The sequence below is a fragment of the Festucalex cinctus genome, chromosome 13 (genome assembly GCF_051991245.1).
Source record: "Festucalex cinctus isolate MCC-2025b chromosome 13, RoL_Fcin_1.0, whole genome shotgun sequence".
NCBI classification, from domain to species: Eukaryota; Metazoa; Chordata; class Actinopteri; order Syngnathiformes; family Syngnathidae; genus Festucalex; species Festucalex cinctus.
Window position 1 is genome coordinate 361,029 of NC_135423.1, and position 15,360 is coordinate 376,388.

At 44.3% G+C, this 15,360-nt stretch overlaps 1 protein-coding gene and 1 long non-coding RNA gene across 6 annotated transcripts; both read right to left on the reverse strand.

Moving 5' to 3' along the window:
* Nucleotides 1-203: 203 nt before the first annotated feature.
* On the reverse strand, nucleotides 204-13,037 carry ccdc9 (coiled-coil domain containing 9). 5 transcript variants are annotated; one of them, XM_077541468.1, is made up of 16 exons: nucleotides 12,644-12,782; nucleotides 11,892-11,957; nucleotides 11,111-11,215; nucleotides 10,845-11,003; nucleotides 8,972-9,334; nucleotides 8,816-8,899; nucleotides 8,288-8,452; nucleotides 7,945-8,126; nucleotides 7,778-7,839; nucleotides 6,740-6,784; nucleotides 5,087-5,207; nucleotides 4,784-4,892; nucleotides 4,293-4,722; nucleotides 3,489-3,689; nucleotides 2,211-2,390; nucleotides 204-820 (listed from the first exon to the last, which is right to left on the reverse strand). In XM_077541468.1, the coding sequence occupies exons 2-16, from the start codon at nucleotides 11,892-11,894 to the stop codon at nucleotides 816-818; spliced, it is 2,214 nt and encodes a 737-aa protein (XP_077397594.1). In that variant the 5' UTR covers nucleotides 11,895-11,957; nucleotides 12,644-12,782; the 3' UTR covers nucleotides 204-815. The 5 variants fall into 5 exon arrangements, with proteins under 5 accessions (XP_077397594.1, XP_077397593.1, XP_077397596.1 ...); XM_077541467.1 differs by having other exon boundaries at nucleotides 5,087-5,210; XM_077541470.1 differs by lacking the exon at nucleotides 6,740-6,784.
* Nucleotides 13,038-13,612: 575 nt separating this feature from the next.
* LOC144032818 (uncharacterized) lies at nucleotides 13,613-14,385 on the reverse strand. The gene is made up of 3 exons (XR_013287803.1): nucleotides 14,204-14,385; nucleotides 13,996-14,062; nucleotides 13,613-13,888 (listed from the first exon to the last, which is right to left on the reverse strand). It is a non-coding gene; the product is annotated as an uncharacterized LOC144032818 (long non-coding RNA).
* Nucleotides 14,386-15,360: the final 975 nt, after the last annotated feature.

Consider the following 15,360-nt stretch of genomic DNA (forward strand, 5'->3'; position numbering starts at 1 on the left):
CGTGCACCACAACATAACACAAGTGGAGGCTGTAATAAAAACAAAAATAAACATTCTCGTACTGATGAGTCACTTGCTTTGTTTCAGTTTTGCAAGGTCAAATTGGTCCACTGACAGCAGCTTTAAACGTGTCAGCGTGATGGATGGATGGATGAACAACGGTGGCTTGGAGGCAACAAACAAAAAACGTTGCCATTTCACCATTTGGATCAGATCGACATTTTAATTGAAGGCATGAGACGACAAAGCAGCTTCTTTTCATGAATGGCTCCTTAAACATATATATGACATAAAAGCAATTTCTATGTATGCATATCTTGCATTATAAACAAAAGTTCATGATTCGCCAACTTACATGATCCATTCTGAGTGGCAATTATTGATTGCAGTGATATGGGCGGTGCAGCAAACATTAACAAAATAAAAATAGTCTTTTCGGACGGCAAACCTGATCAAAGTCTTTTTGTTACATTTTCAGATATGACGACAAAGCGGTCATACGTTGGAAAACTGATCGCAATATTTGCTTAAAAGTGATAAAAATTGGTATAAAAGTGTGTTGAAACAAGTGAAGCCTATTAAAGGGTCTCTGCAAATCAAAGCTCACGACAGACTGATTGGCCTCTGCAGCCCTGTGATTGGTTGATCTCAGGTGGGGGCGTCGTTGGATTCAGCTGATTCCAGCAGCTCCATTTCATGATTTTTTTTTTCTCTTCCCGCCACTGATGTGGGGTAAAACAACGATGGTGAGATCATCATCCTCCCGCCCTTCTTCCTTAGAAACGTGTGACATCACTCCAGCGATGATGTCATCTTCAGACTGTTGACACAAAGAAAAGAATGGAAAATTTAGGAGTGGGAATTGTTATTTGATTATTATACATAGTTGTTTTTTTTAAAGAACATACTCTAAATGTGAAAGCTTCATTTTGGACATGTAACCATCTCAATACTTGCGGGCCTCAAAATTTCGTTTCCGTTCAGCTTGATAGGACTGTCACATGTATTTTGGTTCTTGTGTGACTTCATTGAGTGGCAACGTGGTCTGCTAAATTAGCCATAGTGAGCAATTTCACTTTTTTATGTTAAGGAAGGTTACATTGTTTCCAACGCACCAACATTCGACTTGTGCAATCATGTCAAGAATACGACTTCAACATTGCCGGTGTAGTTCACCAATTACGGTCTTCTAAATACAACTGATCTTCAATGGAAATGTTGTTGAAGTCAACCAATCAAATTTCCTGATCGTTCTGCATTGTATCAAGAAGAATGTAAACAATAGTTACACAAATGAAAGTCTGCTGTAATTTTGCAATCATCCATCTTGCGACTTCATCCAATCACGCTTCAGCACTTTGCTCATTTCCTGGCAAAAACCTAATTGTGGCTCTCATCTCAGCAATTGTCTGGTTTCCTGTTCCCCGCCCGGAGCCGGCGCAACAAAAACAACGACGACGAGGAGGAGGAGGAGGCACCACAATAAGGTCTTGTGACTCGTCAATCAAACGAGGGCTTTTAAAGCTAGCAAAAGACACCACAAGGTCCCACCGGCAAGCACATTCTGTTAGATGTCAATCGGTCAGTCAGCAAATCAATCGTGTAGCATGAATGCTGCTGCGACAACTTCTCAACTTGGCCATTAGCTCAAGCGATGCCGCCGCAGCCGCAAGCCGAGTGCGATCAGCGGCGCTCGCTAATGGTCGTCCCAATGGGCCGGAAAAAAAAACCCAAAACGCATTATGCAACTCAAGTGACGTTACTTTGCCACTTTTGATTCCTGACAAATGTGACTGGACATATTCATTTATTCATTCTTCAAAATGGAGTTCGAGGGCAGTCCTGAGTTGAACTTCAATTATTATCACTTGTTTGTCTTTGTCTTGTCTTTCAATTTTTTGTTGCCGGTTCATCTTCAAAGAAATTTTGGACAATTCGATGCTTCAGATTTTGTGGGGCCACTTTGGAAAAGATTTTTTTTGTGTGTGTGCCAGAATTCAGTGTGGAAGAATATACCCACCAAGCAAGATGGCAAGATAAAAAAATAAAATAAAATAAATACACATTGACTTTGACTTCCAGGTGGCGGTTATGGTAATTGAGTCGGCATTGAATTGATGATTAACGGTGGCTTGAAGAAACTGCCGCAAAACGCAAAAGAATCCGATGCTCCTCCCTTATCGCACGCCATTAAGTCAGCAGTAGCAAACCTGCGGAGGGCTGCTGGTTGGACGCCTCGGCTGTGGTAACGGCGCCCGTGTCGACGTCGTCCGTGTTGTCGTCTTTGCCATCTTGGTCGTCTTTCTCTCTTTCTTCTACTTCCGTCGTGCTTTCTGCTCGGGTGGGCTCGCTGACCAGGTCGGTGGGTGCTGATGGACTTTCTGCTTCATCTACAAACAAATGAACGATTATGAAAAATCATCTGATTGGGATTCATTTTTCAACGTCCCTTTTCTGTGTATTTTGTAAACCACAGAAGCAATAAATCAGTCCGTATTACAACAAACAATATCCCATTTATTTTCCATAAGTTTTTTGGTCTTGTTGACGCTTTCCAACAATCCTACGTTCAATTAAGGCCAACAATCTCCACATTTTTATTTTTGGAAGTAAATTGCCAACACGCTTCCACAGACATAAAAGATTTGCTTAACTTAATTTTGCTGACTTGACTTTCCAGCCACGGTCCTCCTTTGGATCTTCGTTGTTCAGATGTGTGTGTATGTGATATGTGACGGTGTTGTGTGCACAAGGTCATTCAATCCAAAACACTAGAATCAAAAATAAAGTGTGGCCTCTAAATCAAAAAGTTAATCAGCCTGTAGGTGCAAAGTCGCTGCACTTGTGCTCCTAATCAGCACACCTGGTTCAATCAAGTAGAGGCCTGTTGACGAGGCTGCAATATGGCTATAAAGGGCGACGTTTTAAACACACCTGGCCACTAGGTGGCATGATGCACATTTCAAAAGGCCAAACTATATTCAACAAATATTGGCTCCAACCCTTATGCTAAAATGAATACCAACTATGAATTCGAATGAAATAAATTTATCTCCTTCAATTCGCGTTGTTAACGAAATACTTTGACTTGCAATCTTTTAAGCGTGCAAAACAGCTTCACAAAATTCTACTAAGCGAGTGCAGCGCAAACAAAAAGTCAGTAAATCAAGTCAGATGATATGCAAAAAAAAAAAAAAAAAAAAAGGTGGCTTTTTCCACTTTTCATAAAATAATCATGTGGACTGCATGTCTAGACATTGTAACTAACTTAAAATAAATACATCAATTAATATATATATATACACACGCACATTTTTTTTCCCTCCCAACCCACGGAAATGAAATATTATATTTTCCCAAATTGCAGCTTTTGCGATTTGAAAGCTGCATTCTGCTACATTGCGATGTCGATTTGAATTTGTCTGAATGGTTCATCCCTCGTCCGACTGATGCCGCTTAACAACACACGCACGTGAGTAATTGATGACCTTGCGAGTGCGCGTCAAGCGCATCTTGACGGTCTTCAGCGCCGTCCGGGCCGGTGGCGTCGGACACGGACACATCCGATGGAGCGTGTTCCGACGGCGATGCCTCCGACGCCAGTACGGGAGCAGCCTCCGGCTCCGACGCCGCCACGACAACTTCTGTCGTTTCCGGAGCCGATGGAACTACTGCGGTGGCAGAGGGAACTGAAAAGACGAGTTGAAAGGAATTACAAGACGGTATTGGAAGCCCTTCCAAAAGTTAATGATTAAATCTTAAATCCCTTTGACACAAGTCGTTTTTAATGAAATATTAGGTGTTTTGCTGGTCCATTTTGTAACGCGGAAGTCACATGCCCGCTTCCGTAAAACCCCGCCCCTCCCCTTGTGGGCACCTTATGATGTCATAAAGTGAGCACTCTCTCGCTTTCTCAGGTTGGGAGGGGCTGGTGCTTGGAGAGCAGAATGACCTAGAATTTTTCTGTTTTGTTTGTGGTGAGGAATTAGCATTTAAACACAGCTAAAAGCTCCAAAAAGTCGATTTTGTAAGTTACTGTCACTTTAAAATAATGCATTTACATGAGGTGTAAAAAAAAACACACACAAAAAACAACTCAATGACTGCTTATGTCATGGGGAGTATCTGGCCACTATTCTGCTATCATATTGTTCACTTCTCTTACTTGGTGAACCTTTTTCAGGCTTTTGTGCATCCCACTGTAGTCACTTTGTTACTTCTATTCCTATTGTCACTCTGCGATTCTCTTTCCAGACTCAAAATTGGAATATTCAGGCGTGTATCAGGAGTACCTGTGTTCTCCTCGATGGGTTGGGCCGTCTCCCCCTGCTCCTTCTTTTGTGGAGGTTTCACGGGGTTCTCCCCTCCCATGCTGCTCCGTGGCGACAGCATCTCCATCTCCTCCCCCCAGTCCGACACAGGCTGGTGTCCGTCCAGCAGCTGGAAGGGGCTGATGGGCTTCCCCGCCTCTGGGGGATTCCGTGAGCTTGCCTGTGGTGAGGGGATGTGGACCTTGGGTCTTGGCGCACGCTGCTCCTGAGGACTTTCGGCAGACGACGGCTGGGAGCGAGGCGAGGGGGGCGCAGGGGGGGCGCGGCGGTCCTTGTCGGCTTCCTCCTTCCCTGCGTCTTTCTTCTCGTCTTCGTCGGACGCTTCTTCCTCATCCTCACTGGTGTCCTCCCACTGGTCGTCGTCCTGCTCTTCGTCTTCTGCCTGCTCCACCTGAGAAAAGACGCAGGAAGTCATAACGCCAACATGTAATCCCTCCCTTCCTGCTGCCCACCTTCTGTGTTGGCTCAGTTGTAGACTTCTCCTTTTTATCGCGCTTGGCTTTGTCTTTTTTCTCCTTCTCCTCATCTTCCTTCTCTCCTTCCCAGCGATTGTCATGCATACTGTAATAAAAAAAAACAAAAAAAAACGCCACCAGAGGGTGTTAAGACCTGCACAAATGGAAATCAACCCGACATTTTGAACAGATGTGCTGCTTATTTACTGATAAAATGCTTGATAGCGACACTAGAACAGATCAATTGTTTTGAAAATCAATCTAGGATGAATGCATTGTGTTTAAAATGGGTGTTTGCACCTGTAGCTTGGCTTCCATCCTCTCCCTTTCCCTCGGCTCCGCTCCCCTCCAGGCCCCTGGGACCTGCCGTGGGACAGGAAGTCGCCGAATGTGGGCACCTTGGGGGGACGCTTGCCATCATCTGCTGGGGGGAAAACATTGTCGCAAAATGTAAAATACAAAAGTACATGTCGTGTCGTACGAGACGTCACACTCGCATGCAACGTAAATACTACATGGTGAAAGTTTGTTTATATCATGGGTGGGCCATATTCCAGTTTTAAAATGGGAAGTTGAAGCAGCTCATTTGTAGGAGTGAAAAACAAAACAAACCGAGTACATAAATGGTTTATTTTAATGTTAAAATAATTCATTCCAATTTTAGAATTGTCCATCCATTCTCTGAACTTACTGTCATTAAATTGTTAAAAAAATAAAATTTGATTTTCTTTATTAATATTAATTTTAGTAGTTACAATAAAATCAACCAATTATTCAATAAAATAAATACTGAATAAGACCTCAGACGGAGAGGCATAGACACAATGAATTAATTGATGCAGAAACGGTTTCATTCAATATGGCACTTTACTGGTTCTTTAATTTATTTAATTCAATCTCCGGTGTTACAACCTTATTTATTGATTGAATTATTATTATTTTTTTTTCCCGGGATTTGTCTTTTCTGACAAAAGGATGGTAGGAAATGGTCATCTTAACCAAGAAATGAAAAAAAAAAATGGACATAAAGAAAAGTCTAAAGCAAAGAAGTGTGAGGTGAGGATGAGCAGCCGAGAGGAAGGTCGCAGCCTGAAAGCTTTGCAGGGATGGCGGAGGAGAGGAGAGGAGAGGCGAGGCGGGATAAAGCGCTTGAAGAGCGAGGCGGGAGGTGAGGAAAAGGTTACAAAGAGAAGGCGGGAAGAGGGATCAGCGCGGGCGAGCTAAAAGTCCCAAAGAGACGAGAGATGAGGACACCGGAGTCATTCGGCCAATTAAGAGGCAGTGAGTGATGTAATACAGATGCCACTTCTTCCACTTAAGAGTCTGGCAAACGCTCAGAAAGGCAAGTGGCGCTAAAAATAATTTGCAGCTTTGAACCTTCACACCCGTCATGGCTGACGCCGACCACGCTTCACCCACATCCCGCGTGCGAGAAAAAGACTTGTTAACAAATAGTGACCACTCCGGCACAAGCCCCCACCTCGCCTCTGGCCTTCTACCAACTGCCTACGAGCTGTACGCGTCTCATCTGTACGTATTCCGTATAGTTTCACGGATGATTTTGACGTCAGGCCTGTGTAATACCGCTTGTCTCCTCACAAGGCATCAACGAGTCAGCGTTGCGTTTAGGTGGAACGCAATTACAGCTGAGACGGTAAACATGAGCACCACCAGTTCCATTTGGCTGCTCGGATGGAAACGGCACCCTCGAGTAATGACAAATTCTGGTGATGTGCTGCCCCCTTTTGGACTGGGGTGTGAAATGAGGCGACACAATGGAGGAAAAAAAACATAGGTTTGGTGATGCATGCACAACACGAACACGCATTCAAAACATAACACGCACGATGCACCAGCCACAAACGCACCACCGTGCACACCATAAAATACATGCAAGCACGCACACACACTCGCCACAGCGCAAGTGTCAGCGGGCCACGCTGGGGGTCTAACCTGAGCCTCTGCCCCGAGGCCCGCTGCCAAAGTGACGCCCTCGGACTGCAGAGAGGACGACACATGTAAGACACCGCCTCATCACTCAGCGGGGGAAATGACATCACAGATGCATTGTGGGTCAGAGGTCATTACTCAGTATGGACCCAGGACCCTTAGGAGGTCTCCCAGGTGATCTCAAGGCCACTCTGGGGAAATACAGCCTGCCACTTAGCTTATGAGCTTAATGATCGGCCGCTCACATGGCTGTGACTGTGGTAGGAGAGACCAAAAAAAAAAAAAAAAAAGTTGGGATGCCGACTGACACTGAAAATGGTGAAAAGTTTGATGCAGAGGGAACACGAGCAGTGAGTGAAGTATGTGTATAAGGAAGTGAGAGAGTGAATGGGAATGAATGGGACTCAGAGTGGGTGAGAGCAAGCATAAGAGTGAGTGAGTGAGTGAGTGATAGGAAGTGAGAGTGAGTGAATGAGAATGAGTGAGTGCATGGGGCTCAATGAGACTAAGTGAGTGAGTGAGAGTGAGTGAATGAGTGAGTGAGAAATACGTGAGTGAGTGAGTGAGACAGCAAGTATAAGCATGACTGTTACAGTGAATGAAAGAGTGAGTGAAATAGAAAGCATAAGAATGACTGTCACAGTGAGTGAGTGAGACAGCATCTGCATGATGAAGTGATTCATGCGTGATTGTGTATGGATGAATGAGTGTTTGACAGAAAGCCTGAGTGTGTGTGTGTGTGTGTGTGTGTGTGTGTGAGCATGAATGAACATGTAACATTGTTTCAGTGAGAACAAGTGAATGTGAAAAAAGCAACGATGAATACGTGAGAGAGCTCAAAGAGAGAGTTATTGAGTGGGCGTCCAGGAACACAAATTGTTATAAAAAGATCCAAATGACATTTAACCCACAGATGCTTGTCATGTGATGAAAACTAAAAAGGCTCCAATTGGAAAACAGCCCTCAATTTTAAGCACACCCCCATACTTCTTCCCCTGAAGTCAAATGACGCGTTGCGTTACCACGACAACGATTCCATACCTCTTCTGCCAGCCTGCTCTGGCGTGCCGCCCTCTGCCGCCACATTTGCTTCCTCCTTGAACCTGCCGACGGAAAAAAAAAAAGAAAAAAAAAAAAGACGTGGTCCGTACGCAGATGTAACGAGCACGCGTGTCCGTAGAGGCCGCCAGCCCTGCTTCGTGTCTTACATGTTGTCCGTCTTCTGTGCGTCCCACTCGCGCCTCCACTGCCCCGTGGCGTTGCGATGGCGCGCCAGTCGCTCCTCGTCGATCTGCTCGCGCTCCTTCTTCCAGCGCAGGTACTCGGTTCGCTCGCGGCCCGTCATGGACATGGTCATGTCCATGGAACCTTTGGGGCCAGGACGCCGACTCTGTAGCGGGAAGGACCGGCACAACATTTACGTGTTTGGACTCAGTTGAATTTCAGCTCCGTTCGTAATCGCATGTGGATTTGGTTTTGTTAAATGGCGTCCCAGCGGGCTGAAACGTGATATAATTTCCATTTTTGCATGCATCTCCACGTTTGACTCACAGTCCACTCTTTCTCCAGGTCACCGCTGGTCTTGACATTGTCAAAGTCCAGCCCACCCCAGTTGCGCATGTGTCTCCTGCTGCCCTCCTTGCGGTCCACGTCGGGGGCCGGACCAGAGCGACGCGGGTCGTCTAGGAAGTTGCGGAGGGGCTTATCGCCGTCTGCCTGAGGACAATAAATGTCAGCACTGTAAATATACAAAGCGGGCCAGACTTTTTTTTTTTTTTTTTTTAAACAGATGTGTGCATTTAAATATGAACATGACGACGATATTGTGGAAATTTTATTATCACAATATGGCGCTTATCGTTACATCCCTACTTTCATAAGCTCCGTTTGCAGCCATGTTGTTAGAGTCAGCGGTTCGGATCAGCAGAGGCTCTTTGAACTACACAAGCTACTAAAAAATAATAATAATAATAATAAAATAAAAAAATTGTCCCAACAGGACGAATTAGCTGATAAAATGGATGAATCATTCAACACTAGCAGAAATGAAAACATATGTCATGCAAATGTGGTCGTTACCCGCTGTCCTCTCTCATACTCCGCTATTCTCTCCATTTCTTCATTCATCTTTTCAATGTTCTGTCGCCTCTTCTTCTCCCATTCCTGCGTAGAATGAAGGAAATGTGTCACAACTGGTCCAAAAAAGTATTACAATTTGATAAAAAGTAGATTTACCTTGGTCTTTCTGTCCCCGCCGCCAGGTGTCCCTCCTGCGTCTCCTCCACCTCCACCTCCACCTCCACCTCCACCTCCACCTCCACCTCCACCTGGTCCTCCCCTTCCCCTCCTTCCTCTTCGTCCCCCTGCTTCACCTGGCTCTCCATCTCTGGGTATGCGCGGTTCCCACGCTCGCCTCTCTTGACGGGCCCCGCCTCCTCCTCCTCCTCCTCCGAGGGTCCCCCCCCTTGGCATCCGGCCGGAGCCCGTCCTCCTGGGGGGGCTGTGGCCGTCGCTGGGCCCTCGGGGGCCGTCATTCCCCTCAGACGCTCTGCGGCCGCGGGGCGTGGCGGCCTTCCAGTCGTCCACCACTCGCTTGTCCTGCGGCAAAGGAGATGCGCTTTGGCCTTTTAGTGCCATTAGCGAGGTCGTCGAGTGGCGTTTTGAAATATTTGAATGAGAAAGCAGAACTAATCCTCCCTCGGTGCCTTTTAATGAGCTCTTCTGTCTGTGAGATGGATTATGCAAAAACGCAATGTGATATTGGGGAGATCAAACGCTCATGAAATATTGCTGAACATTTTAGCACACACACTTGCATTACCATTTTTTTATTTTAAAACTATTTCCCTTCCACCTTGATCTTCTGTCATTTTATGAATGACACGCGCGCGCTCATGGCCAACAACAAGGCGCTCTAAAGCAGTCACAGCAGCAGACTATCTGAAGGGTAGAGTGGCTGTCTTTCAAAGGCCAACTTGTCCTCGACATTTGATTTGATTTCCTTGAAACGCTGTCCACATGCATGACGCACAAGCTGTCCATGACATATAATCAATGCGATTGCTCCTCCTACCAGCTATGAACGATAACTGCAACCTTGAATGATATAAATAAACAACGTACGAGGCAAGTTGTAGTTGTGCATATCAAAGTGATGGCAAAAATAGTTGTGTTGCAATGTGGAGGAGTCTAGTGCCATTTTTCTTCATAAACACATTTTTATATTGATATGCAGACCACAATTGTTCCACCCTTCATGAAGGTCTGCACTCAATCGTTTCTAGTCTCAACCTTCGCCTCAATTAACAAAGCTCATTTTCTTTAAAGGTACTGTTGTATACTTTGTAAACGTGAAACATAAAATACATTTGATGAATGGAAGCGTTTTAAACAAGGGCCCGGATTTCTGGAGGCTCAACACCCAAACCCAAACCGGCGACCAAAATTGAAACGTGGTCTACCTTCGGGCGAGCATGTGACACAAACGGAACGGAACATAAAAGCGAGATGTAAACAGATTACAGCGCGTATGTGGATTTTATAGCGTTATGTTGATGCCGCTGCCGGGGAAGGTCGTTCGTTCCATCTTGTTTATCTCTTTGCAAGGCACGCTGACAGCCTGACAAGAACACAGGCTCGGCCCTCCGTGAAGCCAACGGCAAATCTACTCTCATGCCAGGCAACCTGATTTAGAAATTGTTTGATGCACTGCACTAGACAATGACTGATTTCATGTTTCCACCCGTTTACAAATTCCGCAGTCGGTCCGACACTGTCTGTGGCTCGTCTTCATTAAAAACAATGATCAGGTGTGTTTTTTTTTTGGGGGGGGGGGGGGGGGGGGGGGGGGGGTTTGTGCACTGATTAGAAGCAACTGTAACTGTAGAAAGTTGAAACAAAATCTGTGACATGACAATTTTCCCATCACTAATGAATTAATTAATTAGGGAAAATTGAAATGGCATCAATACGCAGCCCAGGAAATATCTGTCATGAGTGTGTTTGTGTGAATGGCGGACGGTTATGATGAGTAAAAGACGACTGAAGTAATGACAACGTAAACAGCAATGATTCCAGGAAAAGAACATCCCGGGTTCTACATCGTTACCCCCTCTGCCGGCGACTTGGACAGGTCGACCGTGACTGTGAAGTTTTCTTTCTCCAGCCTCCTACGGTACGGCTCTGCCGGTTCGTGGGCCCGGGGCTTCCGTGGCGTGGTGATGGCGATGCCCTCCTGCTCTGCCTTCTTCTTGTCTTCTTCTATTTCCTGTTGGCAACAAGAACGCAGCAGGCCGGCGAGTCAACATTAAATGGGCCCCTGGCATCCATTTTGTCTCCAACAGGATGGAACATCTGTGAGAGTCGGCCACGTACTTGATAGCGCTTGACCAGAGCTTCGTTCTTCTTTCTCAGCGCTTCGATCCTTCGGTCCAACTCGGCGTCCTTCTCCTCCTTGGTTTTGAGGTCCACTGCTGAAGACTGACACACAAGAAGAATAAGAAAGTGATTCAATAAGAAAACAAAACAAAACTGCAAAACGAAATAAGATAGAAAACAGACAAACACACATGAGGTTTGTAGACTAGAAAGGATGTAAAAGCAAGACAGAGGAAAAGAGAAAAAGAAGACGACAGATTATGAAGATAGCATAAGAAAGAGAAGATGACAAGAAAAAAAAGGCAAAAAAAAAACAGACTAAGATAGAAGACAAGAAGAAAGAGAGGAGAAAAAAAGAATAAGAAAAGAAAAAGTATAATCACAAACACTGATTCATTCGAAACGTGTCACTAGTGCAACAGCACTGACTAGTGGACGGGAAATGCTGTGCATCAGATATGCCCCATGGCAGTGAAAGGTCCCATGCCCCAAATAGACAACACCCATTTCACAACAGGAAAAATAAAACTAGTACAAAATTGAATGACCTCAACTCATAGAACCTTATCAATCACGAAGAGACCTTTTCGAAACCCTTTGCCAATTAACGGTAGCATGAAAGGCAGTCTGATGATAAATTCAACTGTGGTAGTACTTGGGCCAATTTTTGCCGATTGCCCTTTCCTGCATGTTACACTCTCCTGCTTCTTTTCTCTACTTCAGCCAGCTGTCCTGTTCATTAAAAGGCAAAAATACTTGGAAGAAAGGGCCAACTCACCATGGCTGCTTCTGTCTTGATGTCATACACGAACGATGGGGGGCAGGCCGTCTCTGAAATAATGCACTGAAAAAGACAACATGTTTTATGTTATGTTTGTTTTGTTGTGTTGTGTTGCTGTAAATCGCTTTGTGACAGCTATGGCTGTTTGTAAGCGCTCTATAAATAAAGATGACTTGACTTGTCTGTTAAAATACAACAAATATGACTTTTCGTCACGTTCTGCTATCACTACCAAACTTTATTTGTTTAGCTAGCAATTAATGACGTTTCACATTGACGCAGTAGTCACGCTGTCTGCTTTATGATGGAAGTGGCGAGAACATGTGAAGCTATTTTAAATCAAGCTAAACTAATCAGAGCTCAGGTGAGGTTAAGACAGACACATTCGCGCATGCGTGGAGGCAAATCCTTCACGAGGACCCGCGGCCAGACAACCGAAGTAGGGCGAATACGAGTCTCCAAATACACATTTTATTTACTTCCATAATTTTACACCATTTCAAACACAATTTAAACAGCCACATGTTTGAGAAACATCGTCGTTTGCACAGAGCGCTTTCCCGCTCTTTCGCAGACGCTTCATAAGACGAATGTCTGACTATAACGTAACGCAAGCACGAAGAGCCATGACACAAAAGCGAGCCACGCGAACCGAGCCACAACGGCGATACGGACAACGCGCAGGCAAACAAGAGAGTTGAACGACAACGCTGGCGGATTTCAAGTCGTGCTTTTTACAAAATAATTACCTTGTGTAGACGTGCTGACGGCGAGTTTGTACGAGCAGCTCCTTGCCACTTTCGGCACCCAAGAATGCCCACGTTATTTGGATTCCGGTGAGGTAAACTTCACTTCCTGCCAAAAAGTGAGGCATGCTCGGCGGATTTAAAGGGACAGTGGCGATAGTCTTGACCAAGCCTGAGCGCTGAGATAGTTACATATTATTTACATTTTAGCTGTGATGTGATGCAAGGTTTCATATTTAATCACTCTTGTGTTTTTCATTGATTATTATTATGTTTTTACTGTCTCTGATAAGCAAAAGTTGACGTGAGAAAGCATTTAAGGAACCCCATGAAGTGCGGGTATTTTCCAACGGATGGCGCTAGATGTCTACAAAGCCTCTTGTCTGTCTGTCTGTCCGTCCGTCCGTCCGTCTGTCCGTCCGTCCGTCTGTCTGTCCGTCCGTCTGTCTGTCCGTCCGTCCGTCTCTCTTCCTCTCTCACACACAAACTCAAGATGCTGCGTTCAGGCACAATCTGAAATCACAATAATTTACGTTGAAAAACTTAAATGAAATTTTTTTTTTTTAATGATTCAATATGTGTCTTCATATGACACTGTCTTTGTGCATAATTTACGTCGAAAAGCTTAAATGACATTTTTTTTTTTAATGATTCCATATGTGTCTTCATATGACACTGTCTTTGTGCATCAGAATGTCAGTAAAGGTCTATCATTGCTGGTTTGTATAGCATGTTTTCCCTGGTGGGTCATACAAAGGTGACACCATGATGGCACATGATTTTAAATGGCATACCATCAGGTGATCAATATGATATAATATGTAGTAGCTGAACATAATAACATGTTTGCAAGAGTCAGTGGTCATCCATTTATGTCAGTCATGCTCATCACTTCCCTGTTGACGGAGGGGAACGAAGTTTTTTTTTTTTTTTTTTTTTTTTTTGGTGGTGGTAGTGGTGGTTGTTTGATGCTGGGCGATGATCTCATTGTTGAAAGAGCCAAACAAGCTCCCGGGAGACAACACCGGAGCCCTTGAGGTTGTGATCACGGAGAGATGACACCAACGCCGGCCACTTTTGTTTATACACAAGAGCGTCTCCAGGGTGGATGGTAATGGAAATGGCTGTAGTGTGGGTCTCCGGGCAGTTTACAGACGCAATAGCCAAGAGCACGAACATTTCCTCCAGCGTAAGCCACCTAGTGTCAAGTTTTTGGCTTTTTAATAAGACTCCCATTTCCACACACACCTGCAAAAAATGACAAAAATGTTGTAAAAATGTATTTCAGGCACATGTTGGCAATGAACTTGCTACACGGCTGTGCCGTCCATTTGTATAACCTGAATAAGACTTACCGTCGAAGCAGCTGGAATCGGTGTTAAGATTCTAATATGAATCATTGAACCATTTATTATGTCTCTGCTGAAATGATGGCATTTTTCGGTTAATAATGACCAACAGTCCAAACGTCCACATATGAACTATTCAGAAAAAAGTCAAACTACATGTTGTTGCCTGAATATTACTTCAGTGCTGTATCTCAAAATACACATGAATTCATACCTGATATTTTTGTGACACTGCTCTCAATTTTTAAATGGCCCCCGCAAATCTTCTTCGGTGGTTTGGCGTTACTTCACCACAAAGTATGTGTGTGTTCTTCCATGGACTTAAAAAAAAAAAAGTCTACAGAATGAAAGGAGACTTGTGCATTTTCAAATGAATATTTTCAATCTAATTCCTTAGCCTAGTTCCTCAGGTGGTGAACAATGTTCTGATTCTCACAGCAACATTGATCTGGTAGCCACAGTTGACTTCTGTTTTTTAGTACAATCACGAAAAGTGCAACTAGTTTCCTCACAGCATAACGCATTCAAAAATACAATAGGGGGTGATAATAAAATAAAAAAATAAAATAAAATGAGCCTCTCTGGGAAAGGAAAGCTGCAAGTATCTAATGGCTCACTGCGTTACTCGGCGTCTGACAGGAAGTTGTGCCCATAATCGTTTTAACATCAGAGCTCCCAGGAGTAAGGTGGATATTGCAGTTTTAAAAGTAACACCTCCTGTTGTTGATGGGACAGTCAGTCAGACTCAGCTTGGTAACTTTTGCTCTTTTTGAAAAAAATGGTCTCTTCTGAAAAATGTTCCGGTGCCACGGCTTGGTAGAAGAAAGATATGCAAAACACGCTTTCGAAGCATGAGGCGACATTACATTTATGAGAGCGCCACCCATCATTCTTCAACAAGTGTAAAGCAACGATAACATATTACTATTTTGAAATTAATGTAAGTAAACTGCAGCTACCAGCATTGGGGAAATAAATACTACAGACTTGCTACTTGGCTGCCAACTCGCTAATCTCGCATGGCTAACATCAGCTCTGACTTCAAAAGCAGAGAAGGATCTTTACTCTTTCAAACTACTTGATTTTGATTTTAGTTAGAACAATTCAATTGTTTATTGCATCCTACATATACTAATGTTGTCTATTCATTCCTGCACTTTAACTTACAATTGTAATTGTAATAGTTGCATTTAGGTAACAACGGGATAAATTGGAACAGGGTCAATTATTCCATTTATTTGGATCCACAATGCAGTCACCAATTTCACATGATTTTGTTTCTTTGCATGAAATGATGGTAGACGATACTCGTCCGGGCATGTATCTGACTGAAGATCAGCACCCCCCCCCCCCACCCCAAAACCCCCCAAT

Coding starts and splice junctions, on each gene's coding strand:
- ccdc9 (XM_077541467.1), bottom strand. Junction 9,335..10,844: donor CCAAGTCGCCGGCAGAGGGG/GTAACGATGTAG, acceptor CCTTTGCCGCAG/GACAAGCGAGTGGTGGACGA. Junction 8,127..8,287: donor ACCTGGAGAAAGAGTGGACT/GTGAGTCAAACG, acceptor TTCCCGCTACAG/AGTCGGCGTCCTGGCCCCAA.